Source organism: Scardinius erythrophthalmus (assembly GCF_964197995.2).
Source record: "Scardinius erythrophthalmus genome assembly, chromosome: 4".
NCBI lineage: Eukaryota > Metazoa > Chordata > Actinopteri > Cypriniformes > Leuciscidae > Scardinius > Scardinius erythrophthalmus.
The window spans coordinates 14,081,077-14,098,259 of NC_138224.1; the positions used below are offsets into that span (position 1 = coordinate 14,081,077).

General features: G+C 38.4%; 1 protein-coding gene across 1 annotated transcript; it reads left to right on the forward strand.

The window, feature by feature from the left end:
* Positions 1-626: 626 nt before the first annotated feature.
* On the forward strand, positions 627-16,949 carry LOC308689094 (uncharacterized protein; the record flags this gene model as incomplete). The annotated part of the gene is made up of 5 exons (XM_081362645.1): positions 627-658; positions 1,680-1,818; positions 3,281-3,436; positions 13,350-13,432; positions 16,255-16,949. 5 exons carry the CDS (start codon positions 627-629, stop codon positions 16,268-16,270), a joined length of 426 nt encoding a protein of 141 aa, XP_081218771.1. The 3' UTR covers positions 16,271-16,949.
* Between the last annotated feature and the right edge of the window lie 234 nt (positions 16,950-17,183).

Consider the following 17,183-nt stretch of genomic DNA (forward strand, 5'->3'; position numbering starts at 1 on the left):
GAATGCACGAGCAGGTGCATCGCAAACCATTGATGACAGTTGTAAAGTTAACCTCACTCCTTCAAATTCAAATCCATTGGCCAATTCATTTACTTCAGCGATGAAGTCTTCAAGATACTCAGTTAGCGAGGTAGGTTTACATGTACCACAAAATAAGCCTATTGTCACTGGTTCCTCTTGTCTGATATTTTGCAGTGTTCCTAGAATGGGCCAGAACTGTGTTGCTGAGCTCTTGAAGAGGGGCAAACCATCAATGTTGACCTGAAGCTCCAGCGTGTCAATGCTGCTCAGAATGTCGATGTTCTGGTGTAGCACCTCTGTAATGGATTCCAGCAATCCGAAATGGTAATATTGGCCACCAGCCTTGTCTTGTATTTCAGGGTTCAAACGCATTGTTCCCAGCAATGTCCTTGAGTCTTTTGGCAGATTTAAACTATGCTGACGCAGTATATCTAATAATGAATTCAATGCAACGTGTGTGATTTTTTGTTCAGCTGCCCAAGTTGCCAAATCGTCTTCCAGGGAAGTTGGATCAGATTCGGACTCCGTGTCTGATTCACTGTCGTCAAGAACACTTGCCATATTGACACCTTCATTCTCATCAATATGAGAGACACAGTCCATAAATGTCTCTTCATCCTCAGTTAGACATTGACAGGTATTGTCACTGTGCATGCAGCCCAACTCCTCTCCCCAAGCTGTAGTTTGTATTGTCTGCAGTTGTTGATCCACCTTGTCCTTTGCTCTTCTTCTCAGTGTCCAATAGGATAGTTCATTGCAAGCCATAGTTTTAAGACCTTAACAGAAAAAAAACCCTTTTTTGTTGTTTGTTGACTGGCCTACCAAGACTAGACTAACTAAACTGCATTAACACAACTGATGTACATACACTTCAAAACATCCTCACTTGCACTCAAAGGATGAAGACTTCAGATGCAAAAGCCTCTAAGCTCCGTCTGAAATTTTCTGAATGTGAGTTTCTTTAGCAGGCTCCTATGTTTTTAATGGAGATGAACAGGACCTTTACCTTTCCATTAAAGTGAAATTACTGAACCTAAGAAATGTCTGATAAAAATGCTCTTTTCATAGGAAATTGTCAGACGGCCCTTAGAGGGTTTTGCATATTAAGTCTACACAGGCACAAAAGTTTAAGACTGGTAAGAAAGACATGTATATAGCTTTTGAAATAAGTATCTTATGCAAAAAAAAAAAAAAAAAAAATTGTTATTTTTTACAATTTAAAATAATTGTATGTAAATATCTAAAAATGTTATTTATTCCAGGGATGATGGTGATAATCCTTTGATAATAAAAAATGTTACTTGGGCATTTAATCAAATTAGAATGATTTCCGAAGAATCATGTGACACTGGAGTAATGATGCTGAACATTCAGCTTTGCCTCCCAGGAATAAATAGCATTTTAAAATTAAAAGTTATTTTAATTTGTTATACAATTTGACGTTTTACTGAATTTTTTTTATTAAATAAATTGAGTATTTAGTTAGTTTATATTGTGGAGTATAAATAAGACAAACACATGATGTTCTTGTTATAGCAAGATATTTTCTTCTTGCTGTCTAAATGCATTTATGTATTTTATATTCTTCAATCGAATCTTCAGATGATATTATTGAATTAGTCTCTCGCGAGAAGTGAATTCCGATTCTCTTGTTTCAGGGCATGCGATTGGCTGTTCGATGCTGATGTCACTTTTTCGTGTGTGCGCGCGCGCGCGCTCCGGGCTCCGGATCAGGTGAGTGGAGAGGAGTTCGAGACGAGTCGACGGAGAGCGTTGATGTGTGTCATCGTCATGAAGGTAATCGTGTTTAACACGACGTTAACATGCATGTTAGGAAATAGTGTGTCTTGCATAATGACCATCATATATGTTTAGTGCTTGTTTAACTTAATTCATGCACGCTTGTGTTATCGGGCCTCTCTCTCCCTCGTGCACACATCGTCCCTACATTGGGCCGCTAATGGCGGTTTTCCACTGCATGGTACGGCTCACTTAACACAGTTAATTTGGAGGAGTGAAGGAAAATGAATAAGCGATTTCGGACAGCCGTTGAGTGTGCAAAATTGGACTGATTGTACACTCGATAACGTCCACTAACGTTAAGGTTTCGGAAACCAGTGTTAAGTAGCACAGTGCTTCACATTTGTACGTTAACTTTTCTCATCGTCTAACGTTAACCAGGGGCGTCCAATTTTGCTCCTGTTGAGCCTTTGTCCTGAAGAATTCAGCTCCAACCCCAATTAAACACCTTAACAACCGGTAATCAAGCTTTTATTAGCTGTGTTGAGGCGAGTTGGAGCTAAACTCTACGGGACAGCGGCCTTCCAGGGCCGAGTTTGGACGCCCCGGTCTAAACCAATCAGAACAGCTTTTTTTTCCCGCTCCATGTGTCGTCACTCACAGCTGTTTTGTGAGGAAAGTAAATAAACGCACCCTAATCTTTTCCGGTATTTGTTTTTAGTGTTTGTATTCGTGGTTTATTGTGTCTGTGTGTTATATTAATGTATAATAATTCTTTATAATAAACTTCAACATATCAAAAGGCTGCTTAATTCATACTTACCAACAATTTGACGAACTGACGACGAACTAACGACAAACTACAAACAAACTAAAGCCGGCTTATAATGAATGAATAAAACAACAGAAGTGAAAACACGTATAACGAATGAACAGATACAAAATATATACAGTTAATTGCTAATTACAGGTTATTGATGCAAGAAAATTCATAAAAATGTTGAGGGTACAGTATGCTGAGTAAATAATAACGGTCATCTGATGCAAATTACAATGGTCGTCGTATATATATAGCCTAAGGTCACGTGACATTCATTCAGTTTATTTTATTTATTTATTTATTTATTTATTCTGAGCTACATAATAAAAATCCAATGTGCTCATGACTAGTGTTTATTAATTTGGCTACATTTTAATGTATTGCTTAGTAGAAAATTAAATTGTTTTATTTTTGTCCTTGCTTATGAGGTTGATAGAAGTTACCCACTTTTGTTCCAACAGAGGATGAAATTTCAAATCACAATGCATATCGTATCTGCACCCAAGTCGGGAGTTGTATTTATTATGTTATATCTAGTAGTTATTAATTGTTACTAGCATAACATTTTATTCAACAACCAATCCTGAAAAACATAATTTAATGATATAAAATATGATAATTTAATTTATGGAAGAATTCAGCCATGGAAGGTCATGTACTAGTGATTTTACTTTTTGTTTTAATACTGTTTATTTACAGTGTATTTTATTCTGCTTACCTGACTCAGAACTGCAGAACTCCAGTCCTGATTGGCTGTGGCACCTCCATCGGCGACTGATCTTTGTATGGAACCGCTGTGAGAGGCCATCATTTTGCTATAGATCTTGTCTCTTCTCCCACAAACTCCACTATCAGGTACTTTATTTTAAATTTTTTTTTTTTTGTTGCAGTAATGATGTATTTAATCTACAGATTTTCACAGTCAACAACACCTCTTGCAGTTCAAAACGCTTCTGCTACGTCATACACTTCGTCAGTTACGCTTTCAAATTTAATATGCAAGGCAGTCTGTCAGAAGATAGTTTTACTTTATAAAGAATTAAAAATGGATATTTTTATTACAAAATCCCATCGATTCACTTCAGAAGGCCTTTATTAACCCCTGGAGCCGTGTGGAGCACTTTTATAACGGATGGATGTGCTTCTGTTGGTTTCAGTTGGCCCCCCCATTGACTACCATTATAAAGCTTGGAAGAACCAGAATAAATTAAAATAACTCTGATTATATTCTGTAACGGTCACTTTTTAAGGGCGTAAAGCTTGTTTATGCCCTTAAGAAAAGGAAAATCTGTCAAATAATTTTTTTTTTTAAAGAAATGTTCATTTAAAATAATAATTATTAAAATAAAATTTTATTAAAATAAAATAATAATCTCTGTTAATAATCTGTTAGACAGAACTTTAATCGCACAAGATTTGTCAACACAGAAAACATTTAATCATTGGATAGGTTTTGTTTTGTTTATTGAAAGTGTTTTTCATGTCAGCTGAATGGACGGAACGCTTTTCAAGGAAGATAAGGCAATGGAATAGGGCTGGGCGATTTAAATCGCGATATTGTCATGCGCATCTCGTCAGTAAAGCCGGTTCCTTGATTAGTAGTAAATCGCCATCACCTGCTTTCAGATGGAGCGGCATTTAGGGCTGAGGAGATAATTAAGTGATTAATTTAGTGATGATGATTGAGCATTATTGAAGACACCTGATGTTAACAAGCAGAATCACTGAAGAAGAAAATCACAAATTGTAAGTTACCATTAAGGTGATGGGTGTTTGCTTTAGTTGGGCTCTAGACCATTATATGTTTACTTTAATATTTACTGTTGTTTGTCTGCTGTTATTGATTTATAACAGTTAAATGAACAAAGTAAAATGTTATCTTATAGTGTTGGTTATGTTTTGCCAATAAAACATATTAAGATAGTTTGGTTTAACTTGTTAGCAGCAGTTTAGTGATTCTTCAGCCTATGATTATCAGTACTTTACTTATAATTCAAAATATTTATTAACCATTGTTCTGATAAAAAAAGACATTCAGACATATCCATTTAAAACACAGACATCAATAATCAGCCTGTGAATCTCAACAATGGTGACAATAATAAAGCATGTTGCAGTGGCTGCCACCAATCACAACTCATTAATGGCTCCCATCATGCATTGCGGTATGAATAAATTATGATCTGAATTGTCTATGTCAGTGGTTCCCAAACCTGTCCTGAAGGACCCCCAACACTACACGTTTTCTTTGTATCCCTAATCAAACACACCTGATTCAACTCATTAGCTCATTAACCCATGTGATAATAAGCTGATGAGTTGAATCAGGTGTGTTTGATTAGGGAGACAAAGAAAACGTGTAGTGTTGGGGGTCCTTCAGGACAGGTTTGGGAACCACTGGTCTATGTAATTTACTTTTCCTCATTGAATATTTTGCTCCTCACCATTGTTGAGATGCATAGACTGAATCTTGACATCTGTGTATGCCTAAAATAATGATTTTTTTTTTTTTTAAACAACTTTAAAGAAATCCTTTATATTATATCAAAAATTCTGGGCATTTATTCAGATTCACAGTTATGCTGTAAGCAACAACATAAATCGAAGTCAGAAAGAAGGATTTTAATGAGTTCAGTGATCAAGTTCAAATGATGATTGTCATAATATAACCAACACCATCAGATCACTTTTTAGTCTTTGTTCAACTGGCAGTTATAACTCAGATACAACAGCCAAACAAAATCTAAAGTACACATAAAAGGGTCAGAGCCCAACTAAAGCAACTACCCATCACAATAATGGTAACTTACAATTAGCAATTTTCTCCTTCAGCGATTCTACTTGTTAACATCAGGTGTCTTCAATAATGTTCAATCATCACTAAATTAATCACTTAGTTATCTCATTAACTTAAACACTCTAGGTTTTAACACTGGAGGTTTTGCTGTGTACAAAGAGCCGTAGTTAACTGACAAGCTGAGCCATATCGCATTAAATATCGCTGGCGATACGTCCGCGATATTAATGCGATATGGCTCAGCTTGTCAGTTAACTACGGCTCTTTGTAGTAAATGCCGCTCCATCTGAAAGCAGGTGATGGCGATTTACTACTAATCAAGGAACCGGCTTTACTGATGAGATACGCATAACAATATCGCGATTTATTACATGGCTGGGCTGAATTCCCATGTAGAATGCGGTCTGTTATTTCTTGATAACAGACCGCTGCGAAGTATAACAGACCGTTGCCATGAAAAACAGCGCGTTGCTATGGACGCGGAACGGACTATTTTCTTTGGCGGAAGCAATACAATCGTTTTTAAATCAATAAACTCCTTTTTAAATCAATAATTCGTGGCAAATTATTTATTTATTTTGTAGGTAGCCATGTAATAAGCGGGATAATGTATAGAGAGGCGGTCGTTATAGCGAATAACAACCCCTTCAGGCTGATTCAAGACCCCTCCGCTTCGCGTCGGGGTCCTGTTCAGCCTGTCGGGGTTGTTATTCGCTATAACGACCGCCTCTCTATACATTATCCCTTACTTAAAGGACACCCCCAGAGTGAGTTTTTTCAAGGCGAACGTTCCCTTTAATGTTTCCATGGCGACGCGTCACGCGATACACCGAAGTCTACTGTATGACAGATGTGTCGCTTTTATTTCGCTTTTCCTTTTTTATTCAAAATATTCACAAACATGCTTACCATGTCATAAACAGCCTATCTGATATTCCGATTCTCACATAAGTTACGTGTAAGTGAGTGTGTTTGGTCGTTTAAAAATCAATAATCTTGATCTATAACATGAGATGGGCGCCGCAATGTTGTCCTGTCAGTCGGATTTACAGCACGTGAATTCAGTTTCTCCCGAAATGAATGCAAGAAAGTGGCCGGTGAACTGAGAAGAATAGAGTAAACTTTATAGTTACTTCCACTATGTTTGTCTGATATGAATAACACATGTCGGCAAATTATATTTGAATAGATTGTTATTGCTGCTTCCACAGACATCAGTGTGTATTTTACCAACTGCAAATGTATTGTTTTACTCGTGCTTGTGTATTTAAATATCTGAAACCTAAAATAAACATTATGAGGTTGAAAACACTGCTTAGTTGTGATATATGACAGCGCTGAATGCGTCCGACTCTGGCTCAGCGCCAGCCAACGCGCGAAAGCACAGTTTGAATCTGGCAGTATTGCGACGTCACTGAACATTATAAATGTGGCACCGTAACGTTACTCTCAGGGGCACAGAAATAAAAATCCCATATATGAGACCGAACCGCTCAAAAGGTTAATCATGCGGCGCCCGAGTGCATTTGACCGGCATAAAATCGGCATATGTCAGACTGACCGGCCGGTCGCCAGTCATGGCCGATCACGTGAAAATCGGCCAATTCCGGTCACCAGCCGATCAATCGGTGCATCTCTACTTTACAATGTTATATTTAAATGTCTGGGTAAAAAAAAACAACTTTTTTTTTTCCAACTGAACACAGTATATTTTATTTTAGGAAACATATAGAACATTTTGTAACATTGAACATCAGGCAAAATAATTAAAATAAATAATTTAATCTTCTTAACTAAATTAAATTGCAGTCACTTGTGTGAGCCTAATCCTGTAGCTCAACAATAATCAACATAAATAAACATAAATAAAATTTTCAAAAACCTCCTTCTAAATGGAAAAAATGCAATCACTAATCAAAACAAAAACATGACCATTTGGCACAGTTCCAAAAATAAATAAATATATAAATAAATAAATGTAGTCATTTTAGCAGCTCAGCAATTTTTGTGGACATGTACATCTTGGGGATTTCATTCTTTGAAAAGAATTTTCTTGATGGCACTTTGTATAAAGGTGTTGCTGTTTTCATTAGTTTTAAAAAAACAGGTTTCTCCACAGTTTGAAAAGGCATCATGTATTTTGCAATAAAGTATGCCACCGCACTGTTCAGGTCCTTTGCAGCCTTGGATGTGGGTGCATAAGCAAGCTGTTTCTCAAAAGTTTCTTGGATTGTTGGCTAACCTGCAGCTTTTGAGGAGGATGGTCCTTTGCTGCTGAAGCCACAGCTGCTCTACAAAGAAGAAAAACAAAGACTGACATGTTAAAATTTAAGCTAAATCTGTAACTAGTCTTTTTTTCACTTCATCTTTTAATCAGTATACTTTTAAAAAATATTTTCGATGTGGTCATTTACAAGATTTAACAAAAACAACTAATTACATTATTTAATTTGTGTGTGTAAAAACAAATAGTACTGCTAAAAATATCAAAATAATGCTCTAAAATAAATTTTAATTTCAGTGTTGATGCATATTAACGCAGAGTGCGAGTGTACTGCACACACACACACAGTCTCATCAGTTCACGAACACTCAAAGACACGTGAGAGCAAGTGAGGAGTTTTTTTTGTTGTTTTTTTAATGGCGTGATTTTGAAAAGATGTTAACGTGGCAGAAGGCTTAAAAGCAAAGATGTGATTTTATCCTTAACTTAATTGTTGTACTAATGTTCAATCACAGAAACGTAACGTTAGTACATATAGTCTGCTATTCCCCACTCTGTAAAGTAACGTGCAAGAGGAAATTATTTGATGTTAGCTAATGTTTATTAATTAGCCGTGTTTAGGGTTGGGTACCGAAACCCGGTTCCAATAGAGAACCGGTTCCGACGTAAACGGTAGTAACCAGACCGAATAAGAACGAAACTTTCGGTGCCTGACGTTTTTTACCGCCCCCTATAAAACATCTCGCGGCACGAATGATCCAATAATAAAACATCTCCAGTAAACCAGCAGAGCATTTAGTTCGTTTGTTAAATAAGAGAGGATCTAACGCTGAAATGTGTTTTTTAAATCAAGTGATCAAAGTGCTCGTTGCCGCTGCGATCAGTGGCGCGGATAGAGTGTTTTCTCTTGTGGCTCGCGCACACTGCACTGTCTTCATTCGGACGCGCGCTTCAATACGTTGCGGAGATCTATCTATTTATGAGGCGCCGTCTATGATTATGTGCGCGGAGAGTTTGTGTGTGCGTGCTCGCGTCTCATATGAGTGTGTGCGCGAGTTTGTGTGTGTGGGTGCTCGCGTCTCACATGAGTAGGCTACGTGTGTGGAGAGTTTGTGTGTGTGTGTGCTCGTGTCTCAGATGTGTGTGTGTGTGTGTGTGTGTGTGTGTGTGTGTGTGTGTGTGTGTGTGTGTGTGTGTGTGTGTGTGTGTGTGTGTGTGTGCGCTCGCGTCTCAGATGAGTATGTGCGCGGAGAGTTCCGCGTGTCTCGTGTGTGTAGAGTTTGCTTGTGTGTGCGTGAGCGACTTTAGATGTGACGTTGTGCATTTCATATGTATTAGTTTTAGCATTCAGCAGTATACATGTATGTGTGACTACTTATGTGTATGCAAGGGTTTCATATGTGCGTGAATGAAGTGAACCTCTGACACGCTTGACTAAAGTTCAAGTTCAGCTGCCAACTGCAAATCTTGCATATTAAGTATGAAGTATATCAGTATCAAGTATATTTATATGAGGCTATACTGTGTGTGTTAAACATTTATGCTCAGTGTCAGATATTTCTCTGTTTTGTAAAAGTCATAATATGAGAAGACAAAATTTTGATCTTAACTCAAGTGTTTTCGCCTACATCAGTAGCCTTTTAAACGGCACATTTTTTCATTTAATCAGAAATCAGAAAATCTTTTTCAGAAAATCTCACACACACACACACACACACACACACACACACACACACACACACACACACACACACACACACACACAGAGGTATTATTTTTTTGATAAAGTGTGTGCGGTTTCGTTTTCTTAAGTACCGTTTCAAGAACCGTTTAAGCACCGGAACCGTTTGAAAAATACCGAGTAGGTACTGGTATCGGATAAAACCCAACCGATACCCAACCCTAGCCGTGTTATCTGACTCGGTAACTTAGATGTTTGCAAAAGTTCATTTCAAGACAGCTTTAAGTTAACAACTCACCTTGAATTTAGCGAAGAGTGCTGGATGGTGCTCCCGTAGATGAGAAATCATATTTGATGTATTGCCTCCTTTAGCAGCGACTCTTTTTAAACATGATTTGCATGTCGCTTGACCTTCCTCTTCCAAGCCGTGGCCGTCAGAATTTTTCCGGTTTTTCTGCTGACTTGGTCTTTTTTGATGGGGGGAAAAGTTGTGGGGGTTCACCTCCTTCGGCCATCCTGAACTTAAATTACTGCTGAGTCTCTGGCTACGTTCACACTGCAGGCTGAAACGACCCAATTCCGATTTTTTTTGCCCCTATGCGACCTGTATCTTATCTTTTCATGACAGTCTGAACGACACAGATCCGATCTTTTCAAATGCGACCCAGGCCACTTGGGTATGTGGTCCCAAATCCGATACATATCCGATCTTTTGAAATGCGACTTCAGTCTGAACGGCCAGGTCGCATGTATCCGACCCGCATGTCATTGATACGCGAAAAACGTCATAATTCTGCATTGAAGTAGTCGTCGGTTTGAAAACGGACTGCATATTCGTCGAGCTGAGGTAAATCTGCCGAGCGGGTCGACCTCGACGAGCCCGTTAATAAAAAAAAAATAATAAAAAAATAAAAAAAGCCCATGGCCATTATATATACGTTATGTTAACTTATTTGTGCTGAATCTGATATTAGATAGGTCAGCGGCTGCTGTCTGGCTCTTGTGTAACGGTCGCTGCGTGCGCTCGTGTGTGCGCGTGTGTGTGTGTGTGAGTGAGAGAATCACAGTTAAAGCAGAGACGGGCTCTGGTTAAAGTTTAGCTACTTCTGCAAACAACAAGTGACGTCGTTGACCGTTGAGTACTCTTCTGCGCATGCGGGTCACTTCTGGGTCATTTCACGTTCACACAGGAGATCACAAAAGGTCGCATTTAATTGGAAATGTGAACGGCCTTGCAAAAAAATCGAATTTTTTCAAAAAATCGGAATTGAGCATTAAGCCCTGCAGTGTGAACGTAGCCTCTGACTGCGGATCACGTGCACAATCACATACACGCGCCTGCCAGCAGTAACCGGTGGGGGAGGGGCTGCATTGTTTTCGCTGCAGGTACGCACACACACAATATAGTAGGGAGTCCTGCGCTTTCACTTTGACGACACAAAAAATGCACATATCGTAGGAACGGTATAACTTTTTTTGTTTGCGGTTTTGAAACCGTGACTTTTTCAAACCGCGATAAACCTTGAAACCGGTTATCATCCCATGCCTAGTGATGAGCTGGACGCGCTCAGAGAGAAGACCGTTAAAATCAATTCCCTATTCGAAACTTGTGTTGGTTGGTCCGATTGATTGTGCAATCGATTTTCGAACGTAAAGTGACAGCCCTACTTCCGATGCGCCCTAAAAAAAAATTAAACAAGAATATGTAGAAAAAATGTATATATTTTCAATCGTTTTCTTAAGAAGAGTAAACAGCCTGTCCATCCTCTCCCTACTCTCCTGTGCTCTCCTCGCCTCTGCCTCCCTCTCTAGTTGCCCTCTGTCTCGCCTCTGCCTTCGTGCTCCTGATGCTGCTGCCCCTGGCTCCTCCTCATCGTGGGCACCCACTACTAAATTAGTAAGTTCATAAATAAAAGTAAAATACCAATAAATTACGTTATTGGTACGTCATGTGTGTTGCTATTTATCAGGAGCAGTTTCCATGTTTCTTTACCAGTTCTTCTAAGTATTGTGTATCACCATGGTAGCCTAATTGTTGTTTGTTTCCGTAACAAAATGCCACTTACTGGTTATTTTGTATATTTTTATATGACTGGTGGCTCATACCAAGATTGTATTAACACAAACTAGTTTGGGACTGCTATGTAATAGCTTAACCTCGCAGTGCCTACTGTCTATCAGTATTTGTGATATTCTTATTTTATTTTTTTTAATAAGTAAAGGGGGACAGAACTTGTGTGTCAACAATTTTTGTGTAAACAAATGTATTATAATAGGCCTATATAATTCCTAAAAAGGTGGGTCGCGGCTTGATGACCATGGGGAAATGTGGGTCCCATGGCCAAACTATTCAAAACATAATTCAATGTTGTGATAATCGTAATTAATCACAATTACAATTTCAAGGGAATAATCAACAATTATCATTTTTGTCATAGTTGTTCAGTCCTACCTATTAAAATAAAATGTGAATGCATTTGACATTAATTTGTGTTTTACTTGTTTGTTTATATCCATAATTAATTGATACCTGATTACCTTACAAGAATTTTTGGCTAAAAAGTCACTGAATCGATTTCAAGTCAATGAATCGTTTCGGATCGTATCGTTCTAAATGAACCAATATCGTCCTTGAATCGTATCAACAACCATGAATCGCGAATCGAATCGAATCGTTGTTAAAACGAATCGTTACACCCCTAATAAATACTTTTCGGTAAGTTGTACTGCATCTTTAAATAAAAAGTAACAGATGATCGGTTTACTTGAACTGAGGCGCTACAGCGATCGGTCACGTCACATTTACAAGCGCCAAAACGGTATTTGCTGTCTGAATTTCGCAATAAAATGTACAGAACCTGTGAAAGTAACCTAGTCTGTCTGTCTCCGTGTACACTTTGCTCCGTGATTTTTCTCTGCGTGAGAAAATGGATGTGAGGCACGAGAGCATGTAAAAAGTGTCAATTGCGAGTCTCACACTGAATGCATAGTGTTGACACCCCTGCTTTTAGAAGGGGGATAAATCGACGGCAGCGTTCCTCCTTTCGCCATGCTTCTTCTCCATGTGAGGATTGTTTACATTAGACTGAGTGCTCACGGCGCGCATGCACACAGAGCTAATACATGTGGGGATTGTTTACATCAGAGTGCGCACATGTTTCGCGCAGCATATACGCGGTGTTTGTTTAAGTGGTTGATGGAAAATAAGCTAATGCCCGTTGTATAAATATAAATTCTGATCTATTATTTTTCATGGTATTTTAAAGTGCACGCGATAACAATATCGTGCATATTCATTACCGCGATTTATCGCATTACCGAATACCGGCATAAGTCTACTTGCATTTAAATGTGAATTTGCTGTCCACCACTGAACTCTAGTCTAAAAAAAAAGTAGTCCCTGACCACAAACAGCAACAGAAGTTACATACATTATTTCAGCAAAAATCTATCTTTTATGAGTGAGTCAGTCGGTAAAGACTAGGGCATGGGAAAACCCCTTTAGTGTTAAAATTACAGGACATTCAAATGGATTCTCACTCACTTTCTCAATCCCTCACAATAATTGACTCTAGCTTCAATATCAATGAACAATATCAATGAGATCAAACATGTTTAAGTTGCTAAGAGTGGTTGCTAGAGGTGTTGTGTACTAGTGACACATAGAACCGTTGGGTGAAGCATCTGTCAAATTTGAACTAGCAGCAGCTTTTATGACTGGAGAAGCTAGGATTATTTGAGTCAGGCATAATCACAAAACTGACAGGAGCAGAGAAAGTGCTTCTAATAACCAAGCATGTAGTTTATCGTGGTTAGCCCTGTCAGATACTTTGACAGATGCGTGTGGACTTGACTCGTTTCTCCAGTGTATAACTTGCATTTGATGGTTGTGTGTTGATGGGAGTGCAATAATTCTGACTAAAACATAAGTTTTGCTAAAATATTTATGAAATGTAGGTTTAATATTCTACATGTATTTATGAGCCGTAACTGTAAACGGGGTATACATGTAATTACCACAATTGTTACATGTAATACAATGGCTATGCTCATTTACTTCTTTCAGACGAGTGAATATGTGCAACACCGTGTCCTAACCAGACTATTTCTGCGACGTCACCGCTGGAACAGAAAGTATGATGATTTCAGGTATAGTAATGTATATGTGCATTATTTAATGTTATACTACAGGGCCGTTGAATGCTTGAATCTGATTGGTTGACGAACGTTCTAAGGTGTGCATTATTTTCAGGGAAACGCACAGCTAAAGTAGTTCCAGGCAGGTCTTGACCACATTACAGTTCCATATCACCAAAGATATCACTTCGCGTAGTTAACGGTAATAACAGAAAATAGGATACAATTCATAACAAGAAAAAACATTTAGCCCCATGCGCTTGATCTGGAATTTTCAATGTCTAGCTGTCTAATTTTCAATGTCTTTCAATGTCTAGTATATTCCTATCTATAATCAATAGAAAATTAATCTGAATATAGGCAAAATAAATGGATAATCCTGCAGCACGGATTATTATTGCAGATAATATAACAAATAAATAATTATTGATAGGCCTACTTGTTTAAAGGGCTTTGTGTTTCATTTATTTGGCTAGTCTGTCATCTGTCAATAATAGAAAAAGAAGAATGAATTCGAATTAATTAAAAGGAATTGAATTAATAAATAAATAATAATATTGACGCACATGCTTTTCTGTCTCATTATTGCAACATCTCTCTCTCTAATAACTGCATTAATAACTGGGGACACACTTTAAGGCCGGTTATGAATGTAATTTGATACGTATGACTGATCATGCCCAAACGCGTGTTCAGCGCGTTCAGTCTGTGTTCAAAGTCTGTGTTTAAAATCTGCTGCAGTCGATGAAAACAGTCAGAGAATGTGTCAGCTAGTCGTGTGTCCCAGCATTAGTCTGCTATCAGTGGCTCAAACCTCCGTTACTAACTCTAAAATGACGTTTTGGAATTAGCAACGGAGGCATTGGATTAGATGCGTAAGAAATTAGTCCTACATACAAGAGCGTTTTAATGACAAAAACTTTAAAAACGTCTTGAAATACATAATCTGAATTATTTTTCTAATAATTCAATGGCCTGTCGTCAATTATTCCTTAAAAGAGTATGCAAGTTTGAAAATCATTTTGTTTGTCTTTTATAGCTGTACTGAAAGCAACTCACCTGTGAACAAAAAAAGTGAACAAGAACGTTCAAACTGTTTGTTAACAGACAATTGTTTCAGTAACTCTATGTATTTTTAATAATGTTAAAAAGGTGTAATATTCATGGATTTGTGTATTTATCCATTTCGTTGAGTGCTTGGAGCTTGCTGAGCGCGCGCTCTTCTGATTGGCTGTGATTTTTACCACTGTGACAAATTTTTGTCGCTAGAATCTTATGGTGTCTGGTTAGGACACGGTGCTGCTCCTACCAGTTAACATTTGATCTCAGCAATACTGGTAAATGAGCAAAACAAAGTGTTGTTTTTTTTTTTTTTTTTAGGTGCTCAAAGTGATGTTGGGTGACGTCACTTCTTGTTGACGCTGAAAGTTTTGTCAAACAAAACGGAGGCTAGCTCGACCCTCCCTCCTCCTCATCCGCACACTAACCCCCCAAATCCTTCTTGTTGGTTATTGGCTGGAACATTTTGTTGGGTTTCGTGGTGCGGGTTAGCCCAGTTTGTTTTTGTTGCCGTTTGTGGAGCCTGGGCTGTCTACAGAGACTACGTTTCTTTACAGTTTTCAGGGGACAGGCAGCTAGCGGATAGTGAGGAGATGTTCGCTGTATGTGATAGGGGTGTCAAAATTTATCGTTTGTACGATGCATCGCGATGCAGACGAGGACAATTCGGTATCGGTTCAGTAATAGACCATAACCGATTATTATGTACTGACACTTTTCTGACGTCATTTGTCGCGTACGTGCTTTGTCGCGGTAGCATACAATGGCAGAGGGAGGTGAGACGCGAGTGCGAGTAATTAAAAATGCTCCAACTACTTTTAAAGCCTACATCTGGGCACATTTCGGCTTTTATGAACAACCTGGTAAGCACGACCTGCAGAAGACACGCGCTGTGTGCGCTCATGTCACACACGAATTGAATATGCAGGAGACAATACCACTAACTTGATAAACCACGTTAGCCGTTTTCACCCCGAGCTGTTAACGCCTGGCAGAGTCTGACTGCTTTAGAGATGCGCGGATGAGCTCCAACATCACCCGAATCCGTAGCCAAAAATAAATCATCCACCCGCCCCAATAACTTTCTCTGATTTAAGTATCCGCACCCGATGGTCAAATTACACTTATTCTGTGGTGTTATGCGTGATTATAAATGGATGATCGTCACCTTCAACAGCGGATTCAGCGACGGTTGATGCGCGCATCTTTAATGGTAACATAATACACTGATTAATGAGCGCTGCTTTTAAATGAACATTTCTTTAAAACAAAATGTATTTGACAGATTTTCCTTTTCTTAATGGCATAAACAAGCTTTACTCCCTTGAAACTTAAACTGGAATGTCACTGTTTGAACAGGCGTGCACACACACGCGCGCACACATTACTTTTGAAGAAAAATTTCAAATTGAGGATGCGGTGCATCGCGATGCATTGTGATATCGAATTGAACTGAATCGATGACATGATAATCGTAATCAAACCGAACCGTGAGACCAGTGTCGGTTCACACTCCTAGTATGTGACAAATGTTTTGGCCTAAAAAATGTGACATCGCTTAGAGCACCTTTAATTTTTAAATTAAATACTGTGAGAATCATGTTCAATCTGATTTCAATTCCACAGCTGTTTAGTATCTATTAAGGAGGTTGTTGACAGTATTGTGTTCATGTTTCTACCAATGTTGTTTGTGAGAAATAAGTATTTTAACCCACAGTAACTTTCCTTATAGAATGCTCTAACATCTTTTTCATTTTCTTTTCTCTACCAAACAGCTCAGGAGATAGTTGATCCTCAGATGCACAGATCTACCTCTAGTCCACCTTCATTCCCACACCCACCTGGCCATCAATGTTTCATTAAATAATAAATATGCAATAAAATAATAAATATGCAGTCCATAGCCAGTGTCTGCCATGCACGATCTGTTCCTTGTTCATTGCAAATTTACATTTACATTTACATTTATTCATTTAGCTGACGCTTTTATCCAAAGCGACTTAAAATTGCTATACATGTCAGGTCGCACGCCTCTGGAGCAACTAGGGGTTAAGTGTCTTGCTCAGGGACACATGGTGTCTCACAGTGGATTCGAACCCGGGTCTCTCACACCAAAGGCATGTGTCTTATCCACTGCGCCATCACCACCATTGTTCTATTAAAGCTCATTATAATCTTTGAGAACGGTATTATGGTAGCTGCAACACTTCCTAGGGAAGGGATCTTTCGTGTAGGTGTTCTGGCAGAACTCGTCCAGCAGGAGTAAGTTCTGTGTCATATCGCTCCAAGATCCTCCAATCAGCACCAGCTCATCAGCAGAAGCCAGACTTTGTGACTATATTCACCTTTATGCTCTCAGCAGTTACTACATTACATTGTGTATATTGTGTCCTTAATTTTTTTAATATATTTAAAGTTGAATCAACTCTCTGGAAAGTAAATGTCATTAAATATTAAATATGTGAGGTAATATGAATCAAATTAACATTTGCATATTGTTTACTCCTAAGGCTTCTTCCTCGTATATCTACAAGGGTTTTCTTAACCATTGCCAGCTTTGCCTTGCTCATTGGGAGTTTGTAAGCATCATTATTTGGAACAAAATATGAAAATGGATTGGTGTGTGTTTAACTATTTCCGTGCATGGCATAGTCAAAGAACCACCTGACACAAAGCCATGGATCATGGAATAAATTAAATTGTT